Below are 15,876 nucleotides of genomic sequence, written 5' to 3' on the forward strand. Positions count from 1 at the left end.
AACTATGCAGTCCAGCAGGTATTGGCACCTCTTCAGATCAAAGATGATTGTTGCATGGTAGTGCTACTGGTGTTTCATTGCAACACTGTTTGAGCATGTAGTAAGGAAATGCCAGGTGCAATGAAAAAAACGGTACTGCCAGGGAACAGGGAGCCATCATTTCATGCCTCCTTGCCCTACCCATTAAGGATGACTTAACTGTCAAAATCAGTTTCACGATGGCCCGTGGCTGTCTTCACTGAAGCTGTTGGGAATATTCAGAATGAAGCAACCAATACTCTGTTCAGCAGTGAAGTTGAAAAATCAGCTTTCAACTGGTGCTCTGTTCCCTTATCTTTGCTTCTTAAGTATTTCTTTTTGCAATGGAAAAGTAAAAGTAGAAAAAAAATCAGTGTACAGACGCTAGAGAGCTACCGAGACTTATCAACTATAGAGTCTAACCATATATTGAGTTTGTCATCTGCACCTCTATAACTGTCTGGTTTGGTTCGGCAACCCAACAAAACAGGCACAGACCTCAGAGGATAATTAGAACTGCAGAAAAAACAATTTCTGCCAACCTGCCTTCCACTGAGGACCTGTACACTGCACGAGTCAAAAAGAGGGCTGTGAAAATATCTACAGACCCCTCACATCCTGGACATAAATTGTTTCAACTTCTACCCTTAAAACAACACTATAGAGCACTGCATACCAAGACAACTAGACACAAGAACAGTTTTTCCCAAGCGCCATTACTCTGCTAAACAAATAATTCCCTTAACATTGTCAAACTACCATATTTTTCGGAGTATAAGACGCACTGGAGTATAAGACACACCAAGGTTTTGAAGAGGAAAATTTAAAAAAAAGGTTTTGCACTTTGCAAACCTCCCACGAGTTCCTCTCATGAAAACGGGCCCATTTCTCTCCCAAAAAAGGCAGGAATAGCCTTTAGGGGGCTTGCAGGGTGCTCCTGGGGGGTGGGGTAAGACAAAAACGAGCAAAAAATGGCCAGTTTTTCTTGAAAATGGGCCCGTTTTTCGTAAAAATAGGGCATGGATAGCTTTTCGGAAGCTTATAGAGTGCTCCTGGGGGCGGGTGGGGGGGGCGTTTAAAATTGAGTCAAGAATGGGCCATTTTTTTCTCATTTCTGCCCTCCCCAGCCCCCAGGAGCTCTCTAAAAGCTTCCTACAAGCTATGCACGGCCATTTTGGCAAAGGGGGTAGGGTTTCAAGAGGCAAAAAAATGCTGTATTCAGTGTATAAAATGCACCCAGATTTTCAGCCTCTTTTTTGAGGGAAAAAGGTCCGTCTTATACTCTGAAAAATATGGTATTTACAAAGTCTGCATTACTATTGCTATTAATCTTCTCGTTCCTATCATTCATCTCCTCCCACTTATGACTGTACGACTGTAACTTTGTTGCTTGTATCCTTACGATGTATATTGATTGTTTCCTGGTATGATTTGATTGCTTATTTGTACCTTATGACTATCATTAAGTGTTGTACCTTATGATTCTTGAGGAATGTATTTTTTTCTTTTATGTACACTGAGAGCATCTGCACCAAAGACAAATTCCTTGTGTGTAAAGAATAAAGAATTAAGAATTCTATCTATCTATCTAGAGAGGAAAGAAAGCCAAGGACTGGGAGGAAACCCACCAACGGAAAGCCAAGTTTCCCAGAACAAAAAAGTCAGAATTCATTCCCCACTATCTTGTCAGAGTTGAAGAAGCTTCTTGGATGAGAAGCGAAATGTCTTCAAAGAAAAAAAACAAAGTCCAGTTGTTTCCTGAAAAAGCACCTTTGGGACAACTGTGACCTGGATCACTGACCATCTCTACAGACTTTTAACAAAGTCAGGAACTGTAAAATGGGAATATAGTCATTTGAGCAGCATTGCAACTGAGCTGGGGGCAGGGGAAATCAGCCCAGATACCAATTGGCACCAGTGACATGCAATCAGAGGGATGCAATCTGATCTGGGAATCAAAGTCCTGTATAGAAGTGTCAAGAGTTGAGACCCCTGTGTTCTCGAGCCTTGTGGGAGACCTTATGAGGAAATTACAGTTTTCTTTTGATATTTAGAATGCATTGCATGGGTTTTTTTTAAGTGTCTTTTTTTAAAGTGGGAAGTGACAACTTGCCTCCAGAAGTTGTGAATGCCCCAACATTGGAAATCTTTAAGAAGATGTTGGATAGCCATTTGTCTGGAACGGTATAGGGTTTCCTGCCTAGGCAGGGGGTTGGACTAGAAGACCTCCAAGGTCCCTTCCAACTCTGCTATTGTATTGTATTGTTTTACAATGTACCTCTGTTTTAAAAAAACAACCATAAAAACCTAACTGCTGTCGCAACTTCTCCAGCAATGCATTCGATCTCTTCAAAGGGTGAGGGAGAATGAGCAATGGGAGGGAGGGATAAGAAAAGGCAAAAAAAAAAGGTGGGGGGCAAAGTGTGATGTGTTGCAGATGCCTCTAAAATATTTGCATAGACTCTTTAAGTCACAGGGATACTCCTTAGTCCGATGGTTCTTGGAAACAACCTTGAAAAGGATGATAGAATGATAGAATGGTGAGAAGATGATGGAGAACAGAAAACCAAGTGACCTTACTGTGTTTTTCAAACTACAGGTAGTCCTCGACTTACAACAGTTCACCTAGTGGCTATTTGAAGTTACAACGTCAGTGAAAAATAAGGCTTATGATCATTTTTCACACTTATGACCATTGCAGCATCCCCACGGTCATGTGATTTACATTTGGATACTTGACAGCTGGTTCACATTTATGACGGTTGCAGTGTCCCGGGGTCATGTGATCACCTTTTGTGACCTTCTGACAAGCAAAGCCAATGGGGAATCCAGATTTACTAAACAACCAAGCTGTTACTAAGTTAACAGCTTTAGTGATACACTTAACAAATACAATACAATACAATACAATACAATACAATACAATACAATACAATACAATACAATACAATACAATACAATAGCAGAGTTGGAAGAGACCTTGGAGGTCTTCTAGACCAACCCCCTGCCTAGGCAGGAAACCCTATACCGTTTCAGACAAATAGCTATCCAACATCTTCTTAAAGACTCCCAGTGTTGGGGCATTCACAACTTCTGGAGGCAAGCTGTTCCACTGATTAATTGTTGTAACTGTCAGGAAATTTCTCCTCAGTTCTAAGTTGCTTCTCTCCTTGATTAGTTTCCACCCATTGCTTCTTGTTCTACCCTCAGGTGCTTTGGAGAATAGTTTGACTCCCTCTTCTTTGTGGCAACCCCTGAGATATTGGAACACTGCTATCATGTCTCCCCTAGTCCTTCTTTCTATTAAACTAGACATACCCAGTTCCTGCAACCATTCTTCATATGTTTTAGCCTTCAGTCCCCTAATCATCTTTGTTGCTCTTCTCTGCACTCTTTCTAGAGTCTCCACATCTTTTTTACATAGTGGTGACCAAAAATATGGCAAGAGAAGTTATAAAATGGAGCAAAACTCATTTAACAGCATACATTTTGGGCTCAGTTGTGGTCATAAGTTGAGGACTACTGCAGTGTGCTCAGGACCTATGGAAAAACCTGCCCCTTTATGTGTGTGTTAAAGTGTGTTATCACCATGGAATATGGAAACCAGAAATTAGAGCAATTAAGAATAGTTGGCTCTCTTGCAGGGGTGAAATCTACTTACCTTTGCTACTGGTTCACAAATGTGAGCACGCGCACACAATTGCTCCGCTTGCACACGCCACCACCACACATGCGCACGACTTTCTGCACATGCGCAGAGTGTCAAAAATGGATGTGATGACCTCCGGGCGGGTGTACAGAACCTGCTACCGAGCGTGCCTGCAAAGGTAAGTAGAACAGCTGGGGGGGGGGGAATCCACTGTGCCACGTGATTTAGATTAGTTAGAAAGCAGGAAATCCTGTTATCGAGCTAATATAAATCGCACGTCACAGATGACCGTTGGAAATACCAGTTCGCCCGAGTTGGTAACATTTTTTAACTACCAGTTCGGGTGAACCAGTAGGTTTTTTTACTACTGGTTTGGCTGAACCGGTTCAAACTGGTAGCATTTCACCTGCTCTCTTGCCAATCCCATCAAGGAAGAACTCACTTCCATCTAGAACATTTCAACATTTTTTTGAAGGTAAGACTGGCATTTGGACTTCAGGATGTGTGGTGGAAGCAGCGTTTCAAAATCCAAAGGCTATGCATATGTATTTTCCTACTACCCTTCATCCTGCTTATTGGTCCAGTGGGAAGAACGACAGATACCTGTTTCTCTTTTATTTATAAAATGAAAACTAGATACATTTTAGACATCCACTCCGACCTTCATTTGTGGAATCTACTTTTGGTACTTGTTTTAGATTAAAAACAACGGAAGAAACCCACACAGAAGTAAGGATTGTGTAGTTTGAACTCTGTAATGCTACTCTACTGGATATGTCCTTCAACCTATCATCTGTTATAGCTATTATGAACCTTAGTAATCACAGGGAAACCTGGGATCTGCCCACCAGATCGTATCAGAAGCATTCACGCTAAGGCTAATGAGTTTGAGAGTGATGTTAGGCGGGAAGAAATGTTCTGATTGGGCAATGTGTTTTGCACCCTGCCTAGGCAACATTTCTAGAGAACCTGTGCTCTGTGAAATAGTTGGATTTTACCTGGCAACATCCATTCTTCATTATATTATTTGCCAATTAGTTCAGTTGCTTAACCATTGTCATGAACAGAAAGGTTAGTGGAGAAGTTAACATGTGCTGAAAAATTGTGAGTGGAAGGAAAGGGACTGGATAAAATTATTTTCTTAATAAAATTCTCAATTAATGGAATATTCAACCAGTGATTAAATTAAGCATTTTTTGATTGAGCACTATGTACTGAAATACAAACTAATCACAACACAAAGAGGCAAACAGAGTTAACCAAGGCGAACATTCCCCAAATGTATCATGTGGTAGTCAATTCCATTTATAAATTTAGAAAGGAATTAAGATAGAGATTCCAGATTTTAGGGAATCAGGACATCACTGTTCAAACACCTGGGGAAGGTAATGTTTATGTTCCCAGCTTTGACATATTGATGGGAATTATCTTACAGTCCTAATCCATGTATTTTTTTGTATGGGTCTGTATGCATATGAGAGAGAAGGGGGGATATGATTTAAGTGGTATTACCATCTGTCTCATCTGTCTTTGCTATCAATAGCAATAGCACTTAGACTTACATACCACTTCAACAGTGCTTTACAGCCCTCTCTATGTGCTTTACAGAGTCAGTATGTTGCCCCCAACAATCTGGGTCCTCATTTTACCCACCTTGGAAGGATAGAAGGCTGAATCAACCTTGAGCCTAGTGAGGTACTGGAGCCTTTTCTCTATCATCTTTCCTTCTACACTCGGCTTTCTCATTGGAGTTGAAGCAAATCTCTTATTTAAAAATAAAAATTGCAGACACTGAAGTTTTTAAATCAGAAAAAAAGAAAGACAAATCATTATAAAATAATGTGTATTGTGGAGCATTAGATAGAAAAACTCTTCCTCCACACCACCACTAGTACCACTAATACCACTAGTATCATGTAATAAAAGCAAAATGTGGGATATTCAGAATGGCAAAAATAAACCATGGGCGCCATTGTATAAAACTCTGTTAAATTATTAGATTCTGTTTCACAATATTTAGCGATGGCCTACAATCCTGATTGTTCTATTTATGTTATTAAATTTAATTCTTACTTCTCTACCAATAACAGCTTTCAAAGGGGCTAGAAGATGGCTTTAAAACAATAGTGATAATCACATCCTAAGTCAATATTGATGATGGATCACTTCTTCCCTTGCCTCAGATATTGATAATCAGACTTTGGTGTCATAGGACATGTCTATCCTACACCCACTTATCACTTTCTGCCTGAGGCAACTGCTTCATCTCATCCACTAGAAGGGATGTTCCTCTTGAGAGCATTGTAACTTGATTATATGGCATATTTCTTTAGAAAATTGCTATTTTGTACCATTGAGTTATGTTTCACCACACCCCACCCCACCCCACCTTCTGGCTATTCTGTAATTTTCCTTGGTAAGTAGCAGCCCTAACTATCTCCAATTATTAGTTAGAATATAGGAAGTCCAGCATCCTTAACAAGGAAAGCCCTGCCCTTCTGCTGTTCTCAGGTTGACTGTGTTTTCTTCACGTGTTGGAAGATGCTACAATTAGGCTGTGGCTCACAAGAGTTGTTTGAAGTAAGGATGTTTATATGGGAGCATTTTAGATGTCCCGCCCTTTGGTTTTAGTGCTCGTGTGGCACAAGTCACACATAGAACTATCTATGAAGACAGCATAAAGCAATTATTTCAGGTTTCTGAATGCTGTTATGCGGTTGCTATATCAAGCATGAGGAAGATGTGAAAAGGTGTATTCTGAAAGCTACCCACACATCTGTTTAAATATGAGCCTAATTGCTGTCTGAGAGTTCACATCTGACTTCTGAGGACATCATGAAGACATTGACTGGCTTGCTTCTTGTGGGTCTTCTAGCCCTTTGGATAGAATTACCCTCTACGTCTTCCAAGGTTCTGTTTGGTAAGAGATAAAATCATTGGTAGAGGGGCCTGTTTGACAAAAAAGCTGCAAAATGGTCTGTAGGAAGAGACTGTTCACTTTATTTAAAACTAAAATCAGATCTACTCTATATTTGGTGGGCTTAAATTAAGTTTATTTAAGTAGCTTTATAATTTGCTTTCCAGTGATTAACAGTACAATATGATACAGTACAATGCAGAGCAAGTTGAATATAATTACAAAAAATTATAATTGAAGCAAATAATCCTTCGGGTTTCCCAAATAAATTTAAGTGACTAGCTATAAATTGTTGTAAAGGGTGGTGAGTAATAGTGTTCTGTACAATATTTTCTTTTGTTTTCTTCCTCAAGCTGGTCAAATCAACATTTTTGTTGTCATGGTGCTTACAGAAAATATACTTAGGACTCTTCCAGAGGGGAGTGCATATGCAATGTTAAATTGAATTATGCCTCCTGCTAATTAAATGACATGGAACACCAGTGTGCAGTTTCCATTGCATGTTTCTGCTCTAATCTTGAGGAGATATGTTTTCAGGCAGCAAATGTTGCTGCACAAGCAAGAGTGATTACAACATTGTCTTGTTTGGGATGGCCATTATAAGTAATGCCTTCTCCATCATACCTCCCAAATCCTACTGTCAAATTTTGATAAGAAGGTGGCATAATTATATGAAATGTTCCAATATAGAATCAGTATTCCAAGGGGTGTGCTATTGTGAGAAGTAATTGCTTTTCCCACTCCTGTTTATTTTCCTCCTCTTTTCTTTTTATGGTGAGATAAATGAACGTCTCTTTCCTAGCTGGAAAACAAGCACTGATTGAATAAGATATCTCGGTATCTTTATTTTGGCCAACAACTGTAAGCTCTGATTGGTTGTTGGTTCTCTGTGATTGTTGTAGACTTCCAATATTTTAAACATGTCCATTCTGAAGTATCTGGTAACCATAAAATGTTATTTGCAATAATTGAATTGTGCCCTGAGAAAGCTACGAGAGAATTTGTTTATCTAGAAATGCCTGTTGGTGGGTACATGAATTCATCCATTTGTATTTCAGATTGGGCAAAGGGTAATAAAGAAGGAGCAGTGCAATTATTAAAATAGAACAGGTACAAAAAAGTAGAAACTAAGAATAAAGTATATGTAGGCAAATATAATATAGATTTCATACAGTGGTGGGTTTCTATTTTTTTTACTACTGGTTTGCACGTGTGCGATGCTACTGCACATGCGCAGAAGCAGCTGGGCAGGTGGGCAGAGCCTCCCTGCTACCACTACTACCGGTTCACCCAATCTGGGCTGAACTGGGAGCAACCCACCTCTGGTTTCATATGATCAATACATGATTTTACTCATGATAAGTGCTATGGGCAAGTACATTACAATTAAAAAAATAAATTTGTAAAAGGTATTTGGATATTTTGCATTGTTTTTTTCTTTCTTTCAACAGCATGTGGTATTTCCCCGGGAAATCCATTTCCGTGCTCTTTACCTGGAATTAATCGTTGCAGGAGTGATTACGAATGCCCTCGGACCCTACGTTGCTGTAATTTCAGATGTAGCAAAAGTTGTAGAGCCCCACCAGGTAATCTTAATTTTAATGAACAATCTCATTTCTTACAGCTCTGGGCATGATTTCCTGTGCAAGCAGAGGAGTTGGGGATTCTGGACTGGGTATCTTAATATCAATATCAATTTGGTAGATTTGATTCTCTGAGAAGATTTGTCTTTCAGAAGGAAATTTATGGGTGGGATATGTAAGGCTAATAAATTCAGTAAATTAATTCTTGAAATTAGGAGGCTTACAGACCAAATGACCAGTAAGGATCTTTTCTAACTGTTCCTGAAACTTTACAAAATGTGATTTTTAGGGCCTACTCTGTGATGGAATCTGCTCTTTTTTCTTTTTAATGCAATCTGCCCAATAGGCCCTTATATACTTGGGTCTATTTTTATAGATTCTACCAAGCGGTTTAAGATATGTTTCAGCTCTGACACTGACAGTATGAGTCTGTCTTTAATATGCTTCAAACTGGGAAGAAACATCAAAGTCAAAACATGTAACTGAAGCTCCTCTCTTAATGTGTGGGACTTTTTAATTGCCACCAGGGGTTAGAAAGACACCATAGGGCTACACTACATTCCCCCCAAAATGATGAAAATTATCTGGTGTTTGACTGATGGTTAACAACAGTTCTGTTCCCCCCACACTCCCTCCCCTCCATTTCAGTGATTCCTTGGAGTTGTCCACGAAATCCATTTAAGTGCACCATCCCAGGAATACATCGCTGTCGTTACGACTATGATTGCCCAGGAAGACAAAGGTGTTGCTACTATAATTGCTCTAGGATCTGTAGATAAGGTATCATCATCGATTCTTTCTCATGTATCATTTTACTTTATGTCATTGGTTAGTGGAACAATCTAGAATCCTGAGAGATGAGCCTTAACTTAATTGCTACTAGACCAATCAAAAATACTTTCTGATTGTTTTCAGACATTATTTTTGGGTGCTTTCTTAAATGGCTAAACCCTCTCTTTCAAACGGGACAATTGTGGAAATGTTTTTTATTTATTTATTACTATGCTCCTACCAGACCTCTGACTTTTTCTCTTGCCAGACCTCTGGACCCTGAGTAGGGTTTAGACAAATGGACCATTATGGCCCTTTCAATCCTACAGAAAGGATTGTTCCCATCTTTTTTAAAAATGTTTTTACCAGACTTTTCTCGAAGCACACACCAAATCAGAAAAATTGTGGGTTTTTTTCTTTACAAGTTCCAGGTTTTTTTTTTTTTTTAGCTGCCATTTTTGGGTTGCTGCAAATGTACAAGTAGAAAACTGAGCTGATTTTGACATATGAACTGAACAGAAATTGTATGCCCATGATGGCAAACCTATGGCACGTGTGCTGGAAGTGGTATGCAGAGCCTCTCTGGGCAGACAAGCCATTGCCCGTTGCTCTTAGGGTTCTGACGTGCTAGCCGGCTGGTCTTCACATCTGCAGGAGCACAGGAAACTGGAAGAGCGGCCACCCGGTGAGCATTCGCACACCGGAAACTAGAAAATCATCTTTCGGGTTCAGGCATGTGCACTGGGCGGCTGCTCCTCCGATTTCCGTCAAACGTGCACGCGTGTTCATGCATGCTCCAATTTCGACACTCGGTGCCAAAAAGGTTCGCCAACCCTGTTGTATACTGTATATACACAAGAATATTTGATCACAATTGTTCTGCTTTGCATGATCAAGGTTGTTTTTATATCTTTTTATTCCAGGCTTTCTGTTGTCGGACAATACCAACAATCCCTTAAACACCTAGGGTAGAATTCATCAAATCTTCCACCCTATTTTACTAGAAAATGCTTTCATTTAATTGACTCTCTCTCTCTCTCTCTTCCATCCAGCATCATAGTAGTAATTAGCTGAACAGATTGAATCAAAAGAAATTTAAATATGTGATTCATTATAAGGTTTCCAAGACAGTTGCTTTGGTTTTGTTTTTGCGTAGGCCAGAATTTGACTTGGATGATCAGAGATTGCTTTACACTGAATCAAAGTTACCTATAAAGGCAGTGTACCCGAGAAATCGATCTTGCTTTGCCTGTTTATGGAGAAGAAGACACAGTTGCCAGCAAAATGCTTCTTTACATCATTCTTGAATTCCTTCTCATGAACAGTGGTTACAAAGCACCCATATAGCCAGTTATGTTTTTCTGGGTGTGAAATCTATTACATAAATCTAAAAATAAAATAGGATTTCCAGTCCACCTCACAAAAGCACAACTCTTGAATTTATCTCTGCCACAGCAACTTTTTGATCATATCAGAAGTGATGGATGTTTTTTTTTTCTTCTGCTGTCCATTATTATGGTTATGAAACTTTAACCAAGACCAATTTGATTGCATTAAATCATCACTTGGTTTATTTGACTTTGATAGGGCACGAAGCATGTGATTGGTAAACTATGGATTGTAGTTATGTGTGGATTAAGCCTACTTGATAAAACCTGGTTAAAACAAACCATGATTTTGCTTGTTGGGTGAAAGCATACTAAAAGCAAAGAATAGAAAAAAGCAACCTTGATTTAACGGACCCTTATTTAGCAGACTTTGAATACTACAGACCAAATATCCAAATGTCAGGGTTCCAAGTAACACCCACAACAAAAGAAGACCCTGAGAGTTGAAGTTCCTCAAAGTTCCATTTTATTAGAGATGTCATATTGGCACATCTGGGAAAACCCGAGTCTGAAAATTTCCAGGTTTTCCCCACCAAAATGAAAGTCCCTGCCCATCACCCACATGTCCATCACATGGTCCAATCAAATACCGTCCCAACTGGAGATGCCTCATGCCATTCCAGGTGCAGGGCAGGATAACCTTGACTCTCTGAGAAAGGAATGTTATTTTGACTATATAGGTCCCATATTCCATACAATCCCCCTCCTATTTTCCACAGCATTAAATGTGTCAGGCCTGAAGGTCCAATGCAAATGATGGCTTCCAGGTCTGACACATCCCATATCTCTCCAAAACAACATGCTTGTTTCAGAGATAATACTATGCAAATGATAATCATTCACGTGATTATGTTAATAAAATACATTTGTCCACATAACATAAAATTCATCATTTGCATAATAGCACAATTAAGTGAGTAATGTAAATCATTGCAATGATGTAAATCACTGCAATTATTTATCTTTGAATTTAACAGATAGCCAAGTCTGATAGGCAGCCGTCTCCACAAACAGTCTTTTAAAATGAGATTTCACTCAATATTTATAATGCAAAAAATAATATTGTAATTATAATTCACCATCTAATTTTGATGCTACAAATAATATCAGTTTATTAATAAATGTGTTTGAAAACTTGCATTTTTCTGCAATATATTAACTTCTCCAGAGTCATGATATATTATTTTAATGGAACATTTCCAAGATATGGTACCTCTTCTATAGTAAAAGAAAACAATGTGTGGTGCATTATGTGTCCTGTAGTTTGTTATGTAAACTAACAAAAATTCTGGCCAGGTAGGGGTTAATCCCAGATTGTTCAATCTAAATAAGAAAAGTCCTTTTCGATGGAAGCGGGGCTGATGTCGCTACAACACGACATGCAATCTTGGGGCTCCAGGATTGCTGTCGATATCTCTGCTTCTGGATGGTCCTTTTTGGACCTAAACCATCCTGAAGAGATGGTGATAGAGAAGGGCACATCCTGCTGATTTCAGGGGCACCGCAAAGTCCCTGATCGATCCAGGATAAGCTCTTTCCTCTGGCTACAAGAGAAGCAGCCATTGAAGCTGCACAAAGTTGGGACAGACCCCTGAAATGGAAGCAGAGCAGGAGAGAGAGTGTGTCGAAATTGGTGAGAGCTGCCCCTGCATGGCCCCATGGGAGTCTGACAACCAATCAGAATATAAGCTCAAATTCAAAAGCCCAGAGAGGGTATAAAACTCAGGCACTCTCAGCATCTTTTCCCTTTTTCTTCACCTAAGATCTTGAAGCATGTGATCCTGTTCACCATTAAAACCTTCTTTCCAAGAAAGTTTCATGAATCCACTGTCTTTGTCCCCACTTGGAACTGAACCCAGATGGACATTTCTTCCAACGCTTGAAAAAAATTCACCCAAGAACTTTAATACAGTATGAGCAAAGCATTTAATCAGTTGACTGTCCCCGTGAATTGTCAAAGCAGCTCCAAGTGCCTTAAAACCATGTATCAGAAATAGATTGAAATAGATGTCCAACAGTGAAACAACATAATGGAGAGTAAGAAAAAAACTCACACTGGGGAAACAACAATGAGGTTATGTGGGAGACAGTGGTGGGTTCCGGATCCGGTTGCAACCATGCAACGGGGCCTGGCATCCACCACATGGCCGTGTGTATGCGTACTTACTGCCCGTGATGCTCCACGATGCTCCAGCTGCTTGGCAGAGCATCACACAGGTGCCGTACGCTCTGTGCCTGTGTGCTGAAGTCCTGAAAACCTCAAATACCAGTAAGGAGCCAGGCAGGTGGGTGGGCCCTCCGGAGCACTGTACCGGAACAGTACTTGGTGCTCCTGGCAGGTACCAGTATGCCCGTACCAGGGCGTACCAGTTGTAACTCACCACTGGTGGGAGATCACAAACAAGGGCTCAGTCTGCTCAGTCTGCTGATCTGCTGGAAAGGACAAAGCACCACTGTTTTCCAAAGGCATAATGGTGTAAGGACTTTGCAGATGTGTGGGGGATGCTGTGCTAGAAGATAGGGTCTACAAACAAGACATATCTCTTGGGTACTACAATGGCATTACTTTACCAATGGGATGTGGGTTATTCTGTCCCTGACAAATATGAAAGAACCAGCAGTCCAATAGGAATCTAAGCCTCATTCTAGGCAATTATGTCACAATTGAATATCATTTTTTTGCATAATCCCTCACTAACTTAAGGGCTGATGTAGTTCCCATTTAAAAAAAAGGGGGGGGATGGATCCAGGAAACTAAAAATCTATGTATATATCAGGTATGTTGTCTCCTTGGAGCAAAAATCAAACACATGGCTTATAAACACCTTATTAAAATAATCAAGCCCACACATTACTATTTCTTTCTTCTCCTTCATGTGAAGATGAACAGCATGACAATGAACCTGCAATATCAAGTGATTACGAGTATCTAGGCAAGAAAGTTAAGGAATTGGGAGTACAATTGTTTTCATCATTACTTCCAACAAAAGATCAACATTCAATGGGAGAACAAAGAATTCTAGAAGTGACCCACTGGTTTAAGGGTTGGTCCTGCCAAGAGAACTTCAAATTCTTAGACCATGGTCTGCATCAGCGGTGGGTTTCATATTTTGTTACTACCAGTTCGCCCCACTCTCTGTGCTTTCCCGCATGTGCCTGGCCTCAAAAATGTGCCTAAATAGGATTGTGTAGAGCCGCTGGAGTGGACACAATTCAGTTCGGGTGAACTGGTCCAAACCAGTTGAATACCACCTCTGGTCTGCATTAACAACATGAAGGCTTCTGGCTTCTGGTGGGCTGTATCTCAGAAGAACTGGGAAGAATGTATTTGGAAAATGACTGGCTCAACTTATCAGAGGGGCTTCAAACTAAAATTGAGGGGTGACCAAACTTTAGGATATTTAGGACCTAATCCCAAGCATAAACCCAAGACAATCAATCAAATAAGGAGATAGGGAGTGATGGGAAGGAAGGAAAATTCAGGTATAAAGTAGGAGATGTAGGAAGCATGCCTAGAGTCAGCCAAAAAGGGCTCAAATACACTAATGCTCGAAGGTTAGAGAACAAACAGGATGAAGCTGAAGTACGTATTAGTACAAGAGGGAATGTATAATATACAGTAGTTCACATTACCGAAACCTGGTGGGATGAAACTCAAGACTGGAATGTTCTGATAGAAGGATATATAAACCCTAACCCTAGCCCTCTGGAGAGCCAAAACAGAAACCTCCTATAACACAGACACACACACCAACAAATGCCACAGACTAGAAAAACAACAGAAGCCCAACCCCCCTCCACAGCAACTCATGAAACAAACAGTACACAACTGTATGATCCTGAGCAGATCATATCAGAGAACAATACCATTATTCACCAGAGAAGGAAAGGAAAGAATATGGGGAAAATTAAACTGCAGGGCTAAAGTGAAGAAAACATGGAGGATATTTCCTTTTTTCACAAAGAACATAACTACCTGGAACCCAGTGTGCCCTTGAGAGAAAATTGCACGTAAAGTACTATCTGAATCCCAGGAGGTTATATTCTGTGATCACACAGCAGAATACACAGTGATAAAAACAGCACTTCTGATTGGGTTGGCACTAATGATCTCCTTGGCATTTATCAGATAAATAATCATAGATCGATCAATAGGTATTGGGCACATTCCGCAGGCAATAGCAGAAGGTAGTACAGGGGAAAAAATAATATTGGTGGAATAAATATACATACACGTTCTATATTAGTCATCTCTATTTCTATCTCTATCTATCTATCTATCTATCTATCTATCTATCTATCTATCTATCTATCTATCTATCTATCTATCTATCTATCATCTGTCTATCTATCTGTATCTATCTATCATCTATCTCTATTTATCTATATATCTATATCAGTGGTGGGTTTCAAATCAATTTAGAACCTATTCTGTGGCCTATTTTGTGGGCGTGGCTTGGCAGTCATGTGACCGGGTGGGAGTGACCAACTTGTAAAATGTGGTGAAGCTCATTTAACAATGCTCTTGCTTAGCAACAAAAATTTTGGGCTCAATTGTGATCATGTTCTCTTTCTTTTTCTTTCTTTCCTTTCTTCCTTCCTTCTTTCTTTCTTGTGACTCTCTGTCCCTCTTTCTTTCTTTCTTTCTTTCTTTCTTTCTTTCTTTCTTTCTTTCCTTCTTCCTTTCCTTTCCTTTCCTTTCCTTTCTTTTTTTTCCTGCCTTCCTTATTTCTTATGTCTCTCTCTCTCCAACTTTCTTTCTCTTTTCTTCTTCTTTCTCTCTCTCTCTCTCTCTCTTTTTCTTTCTATCTTTTCTCTCTCTCTCTTCTCTCTCTCTCTCTCCCTTCCTTCCTTTTCTCTCTCTTACTCTTTCTCTTTTTTTCTCGCTGTCTCCCCTTCCCCCCCCTCTCACACACATACCTTACAGTTGGTGAAAACTTCTGATTTGCCAGCTGGGAGGCTGGCAAAGGAGCCTCATTTTTCCTGTCGCCCGCAGCTCTTGGAGGAAGGAGGCAGGGAAGTGAGCCCCGGGCCTCATCTCTGCCTCTGCCTCCTTCCTCGAGAGCTGGCTTTGGGGATGGCCAGCCTCTCCTGCCACTGCATCCTTCATTCAACTTCCACCTGGAAGCTCTGCCAGTGGGGCGCCTCCCACAAGTCTTGGTGTGGCGGAACATACAGTGAAGATGTGTCCATGTCTACTATTGCATCACCACCAGCAGCAACAGCCTCCTCTTCTTTAGGGGTCAGCAGAGGATCGGGTGTGGCAGCCTGGCCCCAGCTCCCTTTCCCCTAAACCCGGACAGCACTACTCTTGCCACCCCAGTGTCCAAGCTGCAACAAGTGAAGTGCTACTTCACTGGCGGTTATCTCCAGCCAGGCTGCAAAGCATGGGCAGCAGAGATCAGCCACCACCGCTGCAGCTGCCCCACTGTTGCTGAGTCCCAAAACAGCCACCTCTGATTGCTAAGTGAGCCCTGATATCTGGGGCCAATGGGGCACCACCCTCTTGGCCTCAACCAGCACCAGGATCCCAGTCAAAGCCATTGTCAG

General features: G+C 40.6%; 1 protein-coding gene across 1 annotated transcript; it reads left to right on the forward strand.

Moving 5' to 3' along the window:
* Positions 1-6,502: 6,502 nt before the first annotated feature.
* On the forward strand, positions 6,503-8,946 carry WFDC5 (WAP four-disulfide core domain 5; the record flags this gene model as incomplete). Its single annotated transcript, XM_081949180.1, has 3 exons — positions 6,503-6,587; positions 8,036-8,170; positions 8,816-8,946. 3 exons carry the CDS (start codon positions 6,503-6,505, stop codon positions 8,944-8,946), a joined length of 351 nt encoding a protein of 116 aa, XP_081805306.1.
* Positions 8,947-15,876: the final 6,930 nt, after the last annotated feature.

The sequence above is a fragment of the Natrix helvetica genome (assembly GCF_964273705.1).
Source record: "Natrix helvetica genome assembly, chromosome: 3".
Taxonomy (NCBI): domain Eukaryota; kingdom Metazoa; phylum Chordata; class Lepidosauria; order Squamata; family Natricidae; genus Natrix; species Natrix helvetica.